The 15,847-nt window shown below is 31.4% G+C and overlaps 2 protein-coding genes across 2 annotated transcripts; both read left to right on the top strand.

Annotated features, from left to right (window-relative positions):
* The first annotated feature begins 280 nt into the window (after positions 1-280).
* Positions 281-2,447, top strand: LOC132054724 (uncharacterized protein At4g13230-like). Its single transcript, XM_059446692.1, has 3 exons — positions 281-434; positions 1,094-1,240; positions 2,024-2,447. The coding sequence occupies exons 1-3, from the start codon at positions 366-368 to the stop codon at positions 2,228-2,230; spliced, it is 423 nt and encodes a 140-aa protein (XP_059302675.1). The 5' UTR covers positions 281-365; the 3' UTR covers positions 2,231-2,447.
* A 1,180-nt stretch (positions 2,448-3,627) lies between these two features.
* LOC132054065 (uncharacterized) lies at positions 3,628-13,302 on the top strand. The gene is made up of 3 exons (XM_059446137.1): positions 3,628-3,759; positions 5,470-5,616; positions 13,183-13,302. The coding sequence occupies exons 1-3, from the start codon at positions 3,691-3,693 to the stop codon at positions 13,300-13,302; spliced, it is 336 nt and encodes a 111-aa protein (XP_059302120.1). The 5' UTR covers positions 3,628-3,690.
* The last annotated feature ends 2,545 nt before the right edge of the window (positions 13,303-15,847 follow it).

Raw genomic sequence — 15,847 nt, 5'->3', positions numbered from 1 at the left:
TAGCAAATTAGCAATAACCCAAAAAAGAAGAAAAAAATTGTTCTAATAGTCGAATTGTCTATGGTATTAATCTTACTCGTATTTCTTTAATTTCCAATAAAAAGATTAGTGGCATTGAAGGAGACAGTGATCCGTGTATTGCTCTTTTTAGGTTCTTAATTAGTGATGGTTGGCTTAAACTGGGAAATAAAGGCAATGAAATTACCTCAATTCCTAAGGGAATTTCTGTCAGCCATGAAAGCAGAGAAAAAATTGGCAAATTCTTCCCCTATTTATAACCCTATACTAGAATTATACTTGCTAAAAAGAAGAAGAAGCAAAACAATTTCAACAAACAAAAAAAAAAAAATTCAAATAAGACAGATATGGCAAGCATGGGATTTACATCTGCTCTTAATAGAGTTTTTGTTAGTGGAGCAGTCAGACCTTTCAAGGTGATTTTAACCTTCCAATTTAACTTTGCACCCTTCAGTTTCAATTTATGTGTCGTACTTTTTATGTTTTCTAACTTTTTAATTCCTACATCTAATATGATATGTTTAATTAAGACCATAAGACTCAAAAAGTTATTTTAGTATATCTAACAAATTTAGTTTAAGACCACAAAATTTAATAATTTTTCTTTTAAGACCACAAAATTTAATAATTTTTCTTACTTTCTTAAACTATGTGACTGATCAAACTAAGATACATAAAACAATAACGGACCACTAGATCCAGATTTACGTATGACCGGGTGGTAAGTTCATAAGTTCTTGAGAAGGTTGGAATTCGTCTAGTGATACAATCCTTCTCACAGTGGCGAGATCAGGAATTTCGCTAAGAGTTTTAAAGATTTTTATATATTTATAAAAATAGTAATCTTTGACCAATATTTAGTGTATATTTTTTATATACACTATATTATTCCGATAAAATAAGTTTAATTAACCATCCTTCGTTGTCTGTGACTACACTACTCATGATCATTGTTATTGTTCAGTAGTGTACGTAAGATCCTGTGCAAGTAATATTGGTTGTCTATTGTGACAATTCAATTTGTATGTGTTTTTTTTAAGCATTAATATGTAACATGATTGTATTTCCGTAGCAGACAACAAATCGTCACCTAGCAACAGCATTTAGAGATGAGGCTCAAAACACAGTAAGAAAGGGTGCAGATGCAATGAAACAGGGAGCTGATGCTGCCAAGAGAGCCAGCCATGAAGTTAAAAATGAGACTGCCTCTGCTGCTGATGAGGTGAGACGCCATTAATGTCTACTATTACACCATCGTTTCATCTCTAGTTCTAATTATCATGAACATCTCTGGGGTTGTAACATACATATATTTCTTTATGATTTAAGCATATTTATTAACAGTGTGAAAAAACCTTTACATGAATCCAAAAGAGAATTAGAAATATATGCATGTCAGGAAAGTGCTTTATGGACGTGCTAGAACATTGGCGTATCCTGTTTGAATTTATTTGATCAAAAGAATGAATTGAATTGAAATGACTTTTCTATTGAAGCGCCTTGTGTCTCTATTTATTCTTGACCCAAAAAAAATGCCTTCCTTCTAGAGACCTCGGATAGGTTAGTATTAATTATGCTGCTGTGTTATTAATATTTATCCTATCAAAGCTTAACCTTGAAAAAAGAATAGTAGGCCGAAGAATCAAATTATAAGGACTTACTTCAATTTTGACTCTGTATATCTCTTTAGAGTGTGCCATCCAGCACCCCTAATAAAATGATCACTAAGGTCTAACCGAATGATCTTTGGCCACCTTAAGGAATGGGGTTAGCGTCTATTTAGCACTTCTTAGATCGGCTAAGCCTCTCCAGTTGAGCTGGGGTGCCAGGCCTTGGATGCGCTAAGGGAATCAGTAATTGTTATATCTGGTGATCGACAAGTACCGCAATTTCAACGATCTAATTATTATAGAGTAAGAGTAATTTTTTTCTTACATTGTCAGTATATAAAATTTCGATTCTTGTCTAACTATATATGTTGCCAATATAATGTATATTATGAAAGGCCATGCGCAAGACGAAAGCAGTGGGAGATAAGGTGGCAGACACAGCACAAGACATGGCTGGAAAAGCAAAACACACAGCACAACAAACATGGGATTCAGTTAAAGAAACTACCCAGAAAATGAAAGATACTGTGAAGGGCAAGGCTGAAGAGTCCACAGAAGCTATAAAAGATAATGTCAATAAGAGCATGAACACCAAGAATTGAACTTCAACTTCCTATATTTCAATACACAGAGACATTATCTCTTCCTAGGAGTATATTTTCTCCTCTTTTTTTTCCTGATATTTTGAAAGATTTAAGATTTGTTTTTTTCTTTTTCAGTTTGCTGAAACCGCAGACAAAAGTTTGCGAGTTTGATGTATTTCTATAGTTTAGAATATGAAATATATAAGAGTCAGATCTAGAATTTAAATTTGATGGATTTCTCGACCTTTAAATTTTTTATTGTTGAATTCATTGTACTTAGGAAATTAAAGGTTTATATTTAAAATTTCTTGACGTTTCAGGTTGCAGGTACCAAGAGGTCTCAAAAGTAGCATATTTACATATTACAATTTAATCCAATTTTCTATTTCCTATTTCTTTAGCACCCTAAGTCAGTTTATTAGGATAATGTTGTCATTTCTATATTTCTAGGGTTCTTTTTTGCAACCGTGTTTATTCTCATTTGCGAGATATCAATGGAAATCAACTTTTAGCTCTCGTTAGAATAGCTTTAGCTTAACTTAATTTTTAGCTAAGTTTCATCTCAAATTTCATTTGGCATCATTTTAATGATTTTTCAGGTGTATAGTTAAATAATGTGTCAAAAATTTGCAGGTGTATATTTAAAGAATGCCTTTAAAAAAAAAAAAAAAAAACTAGTCATAGATGAATGGATAAGTACTTGGGGCGTGCGGGTATATCGTATAGTTTTCCCTAAATTAACTAAAGGGCAAAGTAGTTTTTGTTAGATTAAAGTTAAGCCCAACTTACCGTGGAAAAACAAAAAGCACTCGTCTTTAATCCCTATTGTTTTCCTCGGTCATATTTAAAATAGTTTCGAAAGATGATATTACTCGAGAATTTTTAGACGTGAAGAAGTTCATTTTTTTTTTTCTGAAAAAAAAAAAAGAAGTTTATATTTTTTCTTAAAAAAAATAATATCAAGAGCACATGTGCCCAAAAAAGGTGAAGCTGACACATAGGAATATCTTAGAGGTGTCAGGTCCAAATCAGCAGTTTAATTAATGCCTTCTTTAGTCATTAAAAAGAGGCTCCAATATTTGCTAGATTTACGAAAATACAAAAGACTGTGTCCGCGTGTATCTATTGTAACAAGTTCCTAAAGAAAGGGCAAATCGAGTTTTTACTCCATGAATTTATTTGTTTATGGTATTACTCTTCTTTCATTATTTTCCAATAAAAAGGTTAGTGGCAATGAACTAGACAGTGATCCGTGTAATGCTGTTGTTAAGTTCCTAGCAATGGTTAGCTTAAAGTGGGGAAAAAGGCAATGAAATTACCTCAAATCCTAAGGGAATTTCTGTCAGCCATGAAAACAGAGAAAAAATTGGCAAATTCTTCCCCTATTTATGCCCTATACTAGAATTATACTTGCTAAAAAGAAGAAGAAACAAAAAAATTTCAAGAAACCAAAATAATAATAATCAAATAAGACTGATATGTCAAGCATGGGATTTATGTCTACTCTTAATAGAGTTTTTGTTAGTGGAGCATTCAGACCTTTCAAGGTGATTATTGCTCTCTTTTTTTAACCTTCCAATATAAGTTACGCCATCGGTTTCAATTTATATGTCTTGCTTTTACCTTTTCAGTTTGTTAAAAAATAGTGTCACTTTTCATATTTTATACTTCTTCTGATCCATAACAAGTGTTATCTGGACCTTTGACACACATTTTAAAAAAACATTACAGTAACTCCTAAAAAATAAATAGGTATTTCCACTGAATTACATTTAATTAATTAACCTTACTTTTTTAGATTTGCCCCTATTAAGTGCTATGTGATCAAAATCTCAATACCTATTTAATTAGCGGCAATTTAGTCAAATTACCTATTTTTTTCTAAGAGTTTGTATTTTTTTAAGGGGTGTGCAAATGACTAAGTGACACTCTTTTTTAGCCGAAGGAAATAATTTTTTTCACTTTCTTAAATTTTGTGTCCAATCAAACAAAATATAAACTAATGGTCGATTGACCTATACATACATAATAAGAAAAGTATTTACAAAATATAACAGAACTTTTCAGTTTACAAAACATAACAATATATTTCTTACAAAATATATAATTTTCGCTCCAATTTTTTTTTTTTTATAAAAATTATTTTTTTCCTGCTCATGGCTAAAAAAAATCGCTCAAAATTTGGTATATGAAATGTGTATATCTCGCTCCAAGCTTAAAAAGTTTGCTCAAAATTTTGTGTATGAAAATGTATCAAATGTGTATATCTGGTTGAAGGCTTAAAAATTTGCTCAAAATTATGTATGAAATATGTATATCTCGCTCGAGGCTTAGAATTTCACTCACATCTTTCATGTATAATGTTCAAGTTATGTTTCCGAAAAATTAATACAACTACAACAACATTGTTACAAGTTTCATACAATATTTAAGGCTTAAAAAAATGGCTCAAACTTTTGTTTATGAAAACTATATTAAACATTTTGCTCACATATACACATTTCATACACAAAAGTTTGAGTGAATTTTTTAGACCTTCAGCGAATAAAAAAAAAAAAAGTATGGAAAATGAAAAATCCGTTATATTTTGTAAATTTGTTGCTATATTTTGTAAATAAGGAAAACTGTCATTATGTTTTGTGATAAAGAGTCTTAAGTAAGTATCTTATGTCATTTTTCATGAAAAATATTAAGTCCAGATCTATGTACGGATGGGAGGTAAGTTCATAAAGTTCTTGAAAAGGGTGGAATCTGTCTAAGGATACAATCTTTCATTAGCGAAATCAGGATTTTTACTAATCGTGTTTAAAATTTGAATAACATGTACAATAAATAACTTTTGACTTACACACTTAAATTTTTTTTGTTTTATGTACATAGTATAGTTTTTTGTCGTAGGGAGTTAGTAGCTTAGTTGGTTGGCTACCTGAACCTTCACCTTGTTGATGAGGGTTTGAATCCCCACGTTGTAATCCCCTCTCCCATTTCCCCTACCCCACCCCCTATGTAATAAAAACAATTTTAAAAAAAAATAGTTTTTTGTCAAAAGGGTGTTCCATTGACCATCCTTCATTGTACGTGGCTACACCACTTCCGCAAAGGATCCTTCTCATAATAATTGTTATTGTTCAATAGCATACCTAAGATTTTGTGCAAGTAATGTTGGTCTATTGCGACAATTCAATTTGTATGTAACTTCCTTTTTTCTTTTTTAAATTTAAGCATTAATATGTAACATGATTATATATCTGGAGCAGACAACAAATCGTTACCTAGTCACAGCATTTAAAGATGAGGCTCAAAACACAGTAAGAAAGGGTGCAGATGCAATGAAACAGGGGGCTGATGCTGCCAAGAGAGCCAGCCATGAAGTTAAAAACGAGACTTCCTCTGCTGCTGATGAGGTGAGACACCATTAGTTAATGTCTATTATTACACCATCGTTCATCTCTAGTTCTAATTATGATGAACATATACAAATCTTTCTTCTAGGGTTGTAACATGCATATATTTCTTTATGATTTAAGTATATGTATTAACAGTGTGAAAAAACCTTTACATGAATCCAAAAGAACTAGAAATATATGCATGTCAGGAAAGAGCTTTATCGACGTGCTAGAACATTGGCGTATTCTGTTTTGAATTTATTTGATCAAAAGAATGGTTTGAATCGAAATTTTTCTATTGAAGCGCCTTGTGTCTGTATTTATTCTTGACCTGGAAAAAAAAAAAACGCCTTCTTTCTAGAGGCCTCGGATAGGTTAGTATTAATTATGCTGCTGTGTTATTTAGCCTATCAAAGCTTAACCTTGAAAAACTATAGTAAGCTGAAGAATCGAATTATAAGGCATTTATTGGCCGGGTATAAACACCCCGTGTGGATAAGTTTTTACCCTATCAAAAGTGTTGATAAGTATAGCATTTTCATCGCCAACGCAGAACTTTGACACATTATTATGTTACTATATATAACAACCTGAGTTGACCAAGCAAGATCAGCGCAGCCCCTTATATAGAAAATTATAGTATCATAGCAAGTAGATATATAAATTTCCATAGAGCTCTTCAGTTGATTTCAAAATATTAACATAATACAGAGTCTTAACAAAAGTACCAAATCTTTGAATAAATATACATTCCAAGACTTACATGCTTGTACAAAGGACCAGACAGGCATATAGTCAGGAGCCTTTGGTACATTAACAAGTTACTATAACATTCAACTCCTTATATAGAATATCATAATATATAGCAAGTAAATATATTAATTTCCAAAGAAGGTCAATTCATTTGATTTTTCAAAACATGAACAAAATCTATCATAGTTAATAATATTCCAAAAAAGGGACAATATTTTTGTATAAATAGACACTCCAAGATACACATTTTTGTACACAAAACAAGACAGACAGATAAACATATAGACAAACAAAAGCCTTTGATTTGAGAAAATGGCTATTAACAAATCCATTCTACTAATTGGTTTCTTTTGTTTGGCTCTTCTTTTGATTTCAAGTCAAGCAGCCGATGTAGTCCTTTTAGGACCATGTGATCAATTCCCAGATTGTAATGCAGCTTGCATTAAGGCAGGATATCAGAATGGCACTTGTACTAAGATTGGTGCTGGGATTTTGGGTTGTTACTGTGCATCACCTTAGTGAATTTACTTTTTTGCTGCAAGTTATTTGGTGATTTTTGTTTCATGAGTAAGTTGTACTCTCCACAGTGTTTGGATGTTCCAAATCTATAAAATTCAGTATGGTTAATTAACAACAAATCTTTATCTTCTATGAGTCCAATTCAGTTTTAGCAAATTTTATCTTCTATGATTTATTGTAATGATGAACTCGATGTACTCTTTTTCCTTTTGATATTTGAAAAATTCTAAAACTAAAATTTGACAGAGTGATTATATATAAGGAAAGATAAAGAATGGAATACTTAAAAAAAAAAAAAAAGGGAATAGTGACTGACAATTTTTGTAGTTAAAAAGTTAAATCTGTCGCTAAACCCTATTTAGCGACGAATTAGTGATAGATTGTCAAAATAATTTGTTAGTTACAAGCTAATGACAGATTAACGACGAAATTCATAGCTAATTCAGTTTATTTTCTTGTAGTTAATCAATGGAGAAGAGGATTTTATACGAACACAGAGGGATTTCTTGAATACCTTTGATTTACAGAGATGTTAAATTTATCCATGAAAATATAAATAACTTGCATAATCCGTCTAAACTTGGACAATTGAGCCCCGTATATATTTGTTGGGGGTTATTTTAGCATAGCCCAAGTTAGTCCATCTAAGAGCTCAAGTCAATGTGTAACGCGAGATTTTTTTAAATTTTTTCGATCTGGTTAGTTGATATAGCACGATAAAATTAAAAAGTTTTTTTTTTTTTTTAAATTTGATTAGGTAATTAGATAAATTATAAAAGAGCAAACGATCAAATGAAAAATGATTGATTTAGGCGAGTCAGGTTATGATCGTTTATTTAGCTCAAATGTCCATCTTGCCCCTAGCCAAATATCTTTTGGCAAGCAAAATACAATGAAAATGGTAATAAATAGTTGTAAAAGGGAAAAAAATAAACATATTTATAGTTAAGATATCAATGGTTCCAATTCGAACCCCATTAAGTGAAACAAACGAAGCCTCCTCACAATTTATTTTATTTGTTTATGGTATTACTGTTCTTTCATTATTTTCCAATAAAAAGGTTAGTGGCAATGAACTAGACAGTGATCCGTGTAATGCTCTTGTTAAGTTCCTAGCAATGGTTAGTTTAAAGTGGGGAAAAAGGCAATGAAATTACCTCAAATCCTAAGGGAATTTCTGTCAGCCATGAAAACAGAGAAAAAATTGGCAGAACTTTTCATACATAATAAGAAAAGTATTTACAAAATATAACAGAACTTTTCAGTTTACAAAACATAACAATATATTTCTTACAAAATATATAATTTTTTTTTTTTTTTTTTTTTTTATAATTTTTTTTTTCCTGCTCATGCCTAAAAAAAATCGCTCAAAATTTGGTGTATGAAATGTGTATATCTCGCTCCAAGCTTAAAAAGTTTGCTCAAAATTTTGTGTATGAAAATGTATCAAATGTGTATATCTGGTTGAAGGCTTAAAAATTTGCTCAAAATTATGTATGAAATATATATATCTCGCTCAAGGCTTAGAATTTCGCTCACATCTTTCATGTATAATGTTCAAGTTATGTTTCCGGAAAATTAATACAACTACAACAACATTATTACAAGTTTCATACAATATTTAAGGCTTAAAAAAATCGCTCAAACTTTTGTTTATGAAAACTGTATTAAACATTTTGCTCACATATACACATTTCATACACAAAAGTTTGAGTGAATTTTTTAGAACTTCAGCGAATAAAAAAAATAAAATAAAAATATTATGAGAAGGATCCTTCTTGTTCAATAACATACCTAAGATTTTGTGCAAGTAATGTTGGTCTATTGCGACAATTCAATTTGTATGTGACTTCCTTTTTTCTTTTTTAAATTTAAGCATTAATATGTAACATGATTATATATCTGGAGCAGACAACAAATCGCTGCCTAGCCACAACATTTAAAGATGAGGCTCAAAACACGATGAAAAAAATGCAGATGCAATGAAACATGGGAAAATTCGATGCTTGCCAAGAGAGCCAGCCATGAAGTTAAAAACGAGACTTCCTCTGCTGCTGATGAGGTGAGACACCATTAATTAATGTCTATTATTACACCATCGTTCATCTCTAGTTCTAATTATGATGAACATATACAAATCTTTTTTCTAGGGTTGTAACATGCATATATTTCTTTATGATTTAAGTATATGTATTAACAGTGTGGAAAAACCTTTACATGAATCCAAAAGAATTAGAAATTTATGCATGTCAGGAAAGAGCTTCATCGACGTGCTAGAACATTGGCGTATTCTGTTTTGAATTTATTTGATCAAAAGAATGGCTTGAATCGAAATTTTTCTATTGAAGGGCCTTGTGTCTGTATTTATTCTTGACCTGAAAAAAAAAAAAAAAAACGCCTTCTTTCTAGAGGCCTCGGATAGGTTAGTATTAATTATGCTGCTGTGTTATTTAGCCTATCGAAGCTTAACCTTGAAAAAAGAATAGTAGGCTGAAGAATCGAATTATAAGGACTTACTTCAATTTTGACTCTGTATGCCACTAATAAAATGTCTGCGCTAAGGTCTAAGCGAATGATCTTTGGCCGCATTAAGGAATGGGGTTAGCGTCTATTTAGCACTTCTTAGATCGGCTAAGCCTCTCCAGTTGAGCTGGGGTGCGAGGCCTTGGATGCGCTAGGGGAATCAGTAATTGTTATATCTGGTGATCGGAAAGTACTGCAATTTCAACGATCCAATTATTATAGAGTAGGAGTAATTTTTTTCTTACATTGTCAGTATATAAAATTTCGATTCTTGTCTAACTATATATGTTGCCAATATAATGTGTATTTTGAAAGGCCATGCGCAAGACGAAAGCAAGGAGATAAGGTGGCGGACACGAGACAAGACATGGCTGGAAAAGCAAAACACACAGCACAACAAACATGGGATTCAGTTAAAGAAACTACCCAGAAAATGAAAGATACTGTGAAGGGCAAGGCTGAAGAGTCCACAGAAGCTATAAAAGATAATGTCAATAAGAGCATGAACACCAAGAACTGAACTTCAACTTCCTATATTTCAATACACAGAGACATTATCTCTTCCTAGGAGTATATTTTCTCCTCTTTTTTTCTGATAGTTTGAAAGAATTAAGATTTGTTTTTTTCTTTTAGCTTCTTAAACACTTTTTCAGACAAAAGTTTGCGAGTTTGATGTATTTCTATAGTTTAGAATATGAAATATATAAGAGTCAGATCTAGAATTTAAATTTGATGGATTTCTCGACCTTTAAATTTTTTATTGTTGAATTCATTGTACTTATGAAATTACAGGTTTATATTTAAAATTTCTTGACGTTTCAGGTTGGAGGTACCAAGAGGTCTCAAAAGTAGCATATTTACATATTACAATTTAATCCAATTTTCTATTTCCTATTTCTTTTGCACCCTAAGTCAGTTTATTAGGATAATGTTGTCATTTCTATATTTCTAGGGTTCTATTTTGCATTGTATAAATGCCGTGTTTATTCTCATTTGCGAGATATCAATGGAAATCAACTTTTAGCTCTTGTTAGAATAGCTTTAGCTTAACTTAATTTTTAGCTAATTTTAATCTCAAATTTCATTTGGCATCATTTTAATGATTTTTCAGGTGTATAGTTAAATAATGTGTCAAAAATTTGCAGGTGTATATTTAAAGAATGCCTTTAAAAAAAAAAAAAACTAGTCATAGATGGATGGATAAGTACTTGGGGCGTGCGGCTATCGTATAGTTTTCCCTAAATTAACTAAAGGGCAAAGTAGTTTTTGTTAGATTAAAGTTAAGCCCAACTTGCCGTGGAAAAACAAAAAGCACTCGTCTTTAATCCCTATTGTTTTCCTCGGTCATATTTAAAATAGTTTCGAAAGATGATATTAATTGAGAATTTTTAGATGTGAAGAAGTTCATATTTTTTTTCTGAAAAAAAAAAAAGAAGTTTATATTTTTTCTTAAAAAAAATAATATCAAGAGCACATGTGCCCAAAAAAGGTGAAGCTAACACATAGGAATATCTTAGAGGTGTCAGGTCCAAATCAGCAGTTTAATGCCTTCTTCAGTCATTAAAAAAGGCTCCAATATTTGCTAGATTTACGAAAATACAGCACTGTGTCCGCGTGTATCTATTGTAACAAGTTCCTAAAGAAAGGGCAAATTGAGTTTTTACTCCATGAATTTATTTGTTTATGGTATTACTCTTCTTTCATTATTTTCCAATAAAAAGGTTAGTGGCAATGAACTAGACAGTGATCCGTGTAATGCTGTTGTTAAGTTCCTAGCAATGGTTAGCTTAAAGTGGGGAAAAAGGCAATGAAATTATCTCAAATCCTAAGGGAATTTCTGTCAATGAAATTACCTCAAATCCTAAGGGAATTTCTGTCAGCCATGAAAACAGAGAAAAAATTGGCAAATTCTTCCCCTATTTATGCCCTATACTAGAATTATACTTGCTAAAAAGAAGAAGAAACAAAAAAATTTCAAGAAACCAAAATAATAATAATCAAATAAGACTGACATGGCAAGCATGCGATTTTTGTCTACTCTTAATAGAGTTTTTGTTAGTGGAGCATTCAGACCTTTCAAGGTGATTATTGCTCTCTTTTTTTAACCTTCCAATATAAGTTACGCCATCGGTTTCAATTTATACGTCTTACTTTTACCTTTTCAGTTTGTTAAAAAATAGTGTCACTTTTCATATTTTATACTTCTTCTGATCCATAACAAGTGTTATCTGGACCTTTGGCACACATTTTAAAAAAACATTACAGTAACTCCTAAAAAATAAATAGGTATTTCCACTGAATTACATTTAATTAATTAACCTTACTTTTTTAGATTTGCCCCTATTAAGTGCTATGTGATCAAAATCTCAATACCTATTTAATTAGCGGTGTGCGAGCATGACTTTTACTCAAATTACCTATTTTTTTCTAAGAGTTTGTATTTTTTTAAGGGGGGTGTGCAAATGACTAAGTGACACTTTTTTTTAGCCGAAGGAAATAATTTTTTTCACTTTCTTAAATTTTGTGTCCAATCAAACAAAATATAAACTAATGGTCGATTGACCTATACATACATAATAAGAAAAGTATTTACAAAATATAACAGAACTTTTCAGTTTACAAAACATAACAATATATTTCTTACAAAATATATAATTTTTTCCTTCGGCTATTTGTTATTATTCAATAGCATACCTAAGATTTTGTGCAAGTAATGTTGGTCTATTGCGACAATTCAATTTGTATGTGACTTCCTTTTTTCTTTTTTTAAATTTAAGCATTAATATGTAACATGATTATATATACACGAGCGGACAACAAATGTTGCCTAGCCACAACATTTAAAGATGAGGCTCAAAACACGAAGTTAAGAAAGGGTGCGGATGCAATGAAACGAATATTGATTGTCTTTGCCTAAGATTTTCTGAGAGCTTTGCGACAATTCTCTTCTCATGTCTTTATTCTTTTTTCATGAAGTTAAAACGAGACTTCCTCTCTGAGGCTCGAAAACACGGTGAGAGGTGAGACACCATTAATTAATGTCTATTATTACACCATCGTTCATCTCTAGTTCTAATTATGATGAACATATACAAATCTTTTTTCTAGGGTTGTAACATGCATATATTTCTTTATGATTTAAGTATATGTATTAACAGTGTGAAAAAACCTTTACATGAATCCAAAAGAATTAGAAATATATGCATGTCAGGAAAGAGCTTTATCGACGTACTAGAACATTGGCGTATCCTGTTTTGAATTTATTTGATCAAAAGAATGGTTTGAATCGAAATTTTTCTATTGAAGCACCTTGTGTCTGTATTTATTCTTGACCTGAAAAAAAAAACACCTTCTTTCTAGAGGCCTCGGATAGGTTAGTATTAATTATGCTGCTGTGTTATTTAGCCTATCAAAGCTTAACCTTGAAAAAAGTATAGTAAGCTGAAGAATCGAATTATAAGGACTTACTTCAATGTTGACTTTGTATATCTCTTTGGAGTATGCCACTAATAAAATGTGTGAGCTAAGGTCTAAGCGAATGATCTTTGGCCACCTTTAGGAATTGGGTTAGCGTCTATTTAGCACTTCTTAGATCGGCTAAGCCTCTCTAGTTGAGCTGGGGCGTGAGGCCTTGGATGCGCTAGCTGTTGACAGCTAGGCGAATCAGTAATTGTTATATCTGCAATTACGACAATCTAATTATTATAGAGTAATTTTTTTTCTTACACTGTCAGTATATAAAACTTCGATTCTCTGTATATGTTGTGAATCAAATGTGTGTTTTGAAAGGCCATGCGCAAGACGAAAGCAGTGGGAGATAAGGTGGCGGACACCGCACAAGACATGGTGGAAAAGCAAAACACACGACAACAAACATGGGATTCGATTAAAGAAACTACCAGAAAATGAAAGATACGAAGTGAAGGGCAAGGTGAAGAGTCCCACAAGCTATAAAAGATAATGACAATAAGAGCATGAACACCAAGAACTGAACTTCAACTTCCTATATTCCAATACACAGAGACATTATCTCTTCCTAGGAGTTCTATATTTTCTCCTTTTTTTTCTTTTCTTTTTTCTGATGTTTTGAAAGAATTAAGATTTGTTTTTTCTTTTTCAGTTTGCTGAAACCGCAGAAAAAAGTTTGCGAGTTTGATGTATTTCTATAGTTTAGAATATGAAATATATAAGAGTCAGATCTAGAATTTAAATTTGATGAATTTCTCGACCTTTAAAGTTTTTATTGTTGAATTCATTGTACTTATGAAATTAAAGGTTTATATTTAAAATTTCTTGCCGTTTCGCAGGTACCAAAAGGTCTCAAAAGTAGCATATCTACATAGTTTCCATCCTTTACAATTTAATCCAATTTCCTATTTTCTATTCCTTTGGCACCCTAAGTCAGTTTATTAGGATAATGTTGTCATTTCAATATTTCTAGGGTTCTTTTTTGCATTGTATAAATACTGTGTTTATTCTCATTTGCGAGATATCAACGGAAATCAACTTTTAGCTCTCGTTAGAATAGCTTTAGCTTAGCTTAATTTTTAGCTAAGTGTCATATCAAATTGCATCATTTTAATGATTTTTCAGGTGTATATTTAAATAACGTGTCAAAAAATTTGCATCCACCACTGCTAACTAGTCATAGGTGGATGGATAAAAGTACTTGGGGCGTGCGGGTATATTAGTGTTTTAAAAGGCAATTTTGGGACGTCCTGGGGCGGGGCACTGGCAAAACGCGCGGGGCTTACGTGTGGGCTTAGTTCTCTGAGGCTTACGCCCTAAGCGCCCGACTGTACGCCCTAAACACGCCTAACGCCCTAAGCGCCCGACTGTACGCCCTAAACACGCCTAACGCCCAACACTCGCCTAAGAGTTCTTACACAAATTGTGTGTCAAATTCCTCAGTTAATATTATTAACCCTCATAATTCATTATTAAATGAATGATGCTTAATAGTTTTCTCCATGTATAGAAATAAGACACTGAGAGTAACTCAAATAACAAACCGTAGTATTGCATATTTACTAGTATTTGACAACACTATGAGGGTGAATATTACTTAACATTTCTTTTACAAATATATAGCCGAATTTTACATCTTTATTTGTCATTAATCTTCACGTTTTTGTCCTATGTCTCAAAATTATCATAGTTTATTATTTTGCTATTTGAAAGTAATTTTATTTTTATTCATGAAGGAGTGATGTTTTAATTATAATATGATAAAGTCTATTGATTATTTTCGTTTAGGTAGGTAAATTGCATAGTGTATATGATAGTACTTAGTAGTATACTTTAAAAAATTGTGATTCTTTTATTGGTTGAAAGTCAAGAGGTTAGAGTTGGTTTGCATCTCGTTATAACTTTTAAATAATTGCATTATTTATACTTGTAAAATCATGTTAGAAGTTTTGTTTTCTATGAGTTTCTTTAATCATGTTTTTAATTTTTTAAACTATTAATATCTTAATTTTTTTATAATTTTTATGGTAATATATTATTTTACTATATTATAAATTAAAAATTTAAAGATTCATGGGGCTTACGCCCCGTGTCTTGAAACTTACGTCATGTCCCATACTAAGTAAAACGTTCCGCCTCCGCCTTTTAAAACACTGGGGTATATCGTATAGTTTTCCCTAAATTAACTAAAAGTAGTTTTTGTTAGATTAAAATTAAGCCCAAGTTGCCGTGGAAAAACAAAAACACTTGTCTGTAATCGCTATTGTTTTCCTCAGTCATATTCAAAATAGTTTTGAAAGATGATATTTCTTGAGAATTTTTTGATGTGAAGAAATTCATATTTTTTTCTGAAAAGAAAATAAAAGAAAAGAAAAGAAATTCATATTTTTTCTTAAAAAAAGTAATATCATCAAGAGCACATGTGCCCAAAAAAGGTGAAGCTGACACATAGGAATATCTAACAGGTGCCAGGTCCAAATCAGCAGTTTAATGCCTTCTTTAACATTAAAAAAGAGGCTCCAATATTTGCTAGATTTACGAAAATACAGCACTGTGTCTATGTGTATCTTGTAACAAGCTCCTAAAGAAGGGGCAAATTAAGACTTTCAAAAGGTCGGCAATGCAATCTATTACCAGTACAAGGATTCAATGCGAATTAAGACGAAAGATCCTGGGTGCATTACAACACAGCAAAATTCCAAAATTACCTCTGTGTCGGCAAGCATGTCGACCGCTACCTTTGTGCTATTTACTCCATATTTGTTTTAATTTATGTGATTCTCTTTTCTGTTTACTCAATTAATTTTTTATATTTGATAACAATTCAACTTTAATAAAATGATTATTAGTCAAATAAATTTCTATCATTTGTTTTAAATTATAAATTATAAAACTCTTTCTTTATTTCTTAAATTTCATGTAACATACATTTAGGATAGAGGGATATTAAAATAGTAAAATAACAAGAACAATGGATATGGTTAAC

The sequence above is a fragment of the Lycium ferocissimum genome, chromosome 4 (genome assembly GCF_029784015.1).
Source record: "Lycium ferocissimum isolate CSIRO_LF1 chromosome 4, AGI_CSIRO_Lferr_CH_V1, whole genome shotgun sequence".
Lineage (NCBI taxonomy): Eukaryota > Viridiplantae > Streptophyta > Magnoliopsida > Solanales > Solanaceae > Lycium > Lycium ferocissimum.
The sequence above is the reverse complement of the archived record's forward strand: the minus strand, read 5'-3'. Positions and strand labels throughout refer to the sequence as shown.

Coding starts and splice junctions, on each gene's coding strand:
- LOC132054724 (XM_059446692.1), top strand. CDS start 366: ATGGCAAGCATGGGATTTACATCTGCTCTTAATAGAGTTTTTGTTAGT. Junction 435..1,093: donor GAGCAGTCAGACCTTTCAAG/GTGATTTTAACC, acceptor TTTCCGTAGCAG/ACAACAAATCGTCACCTAGC. Junction 1,241..2,023: donor CTGCCTCTGCTGCTGATGAG/GTGAGACGCCAT, acceptor ATATTATGAAAG/GCCATGCGCAAGACGAAAGC.
- LOC132054065 (XM_059446137.1), top strand. CDS start 3,691: ATGTCAAGCATGGGATTTATGTCTACTCTTAATAGAGTTTTTGTTAGT. Junction 3,760..5,469: donor GAGCATTCAGACCTTTCAAG/GTGATTATTGCT, acceptor TATCTGGAGCAG/ACAACAAATCGTTACCTAGT. Junction 5,617..13,182: donor CTTCCTCTGCTGCTGATGAG/GTGAGACACCAT, acceptor GTGTTTTGAAAG/GCCATGCGCAAGACGAAAGC.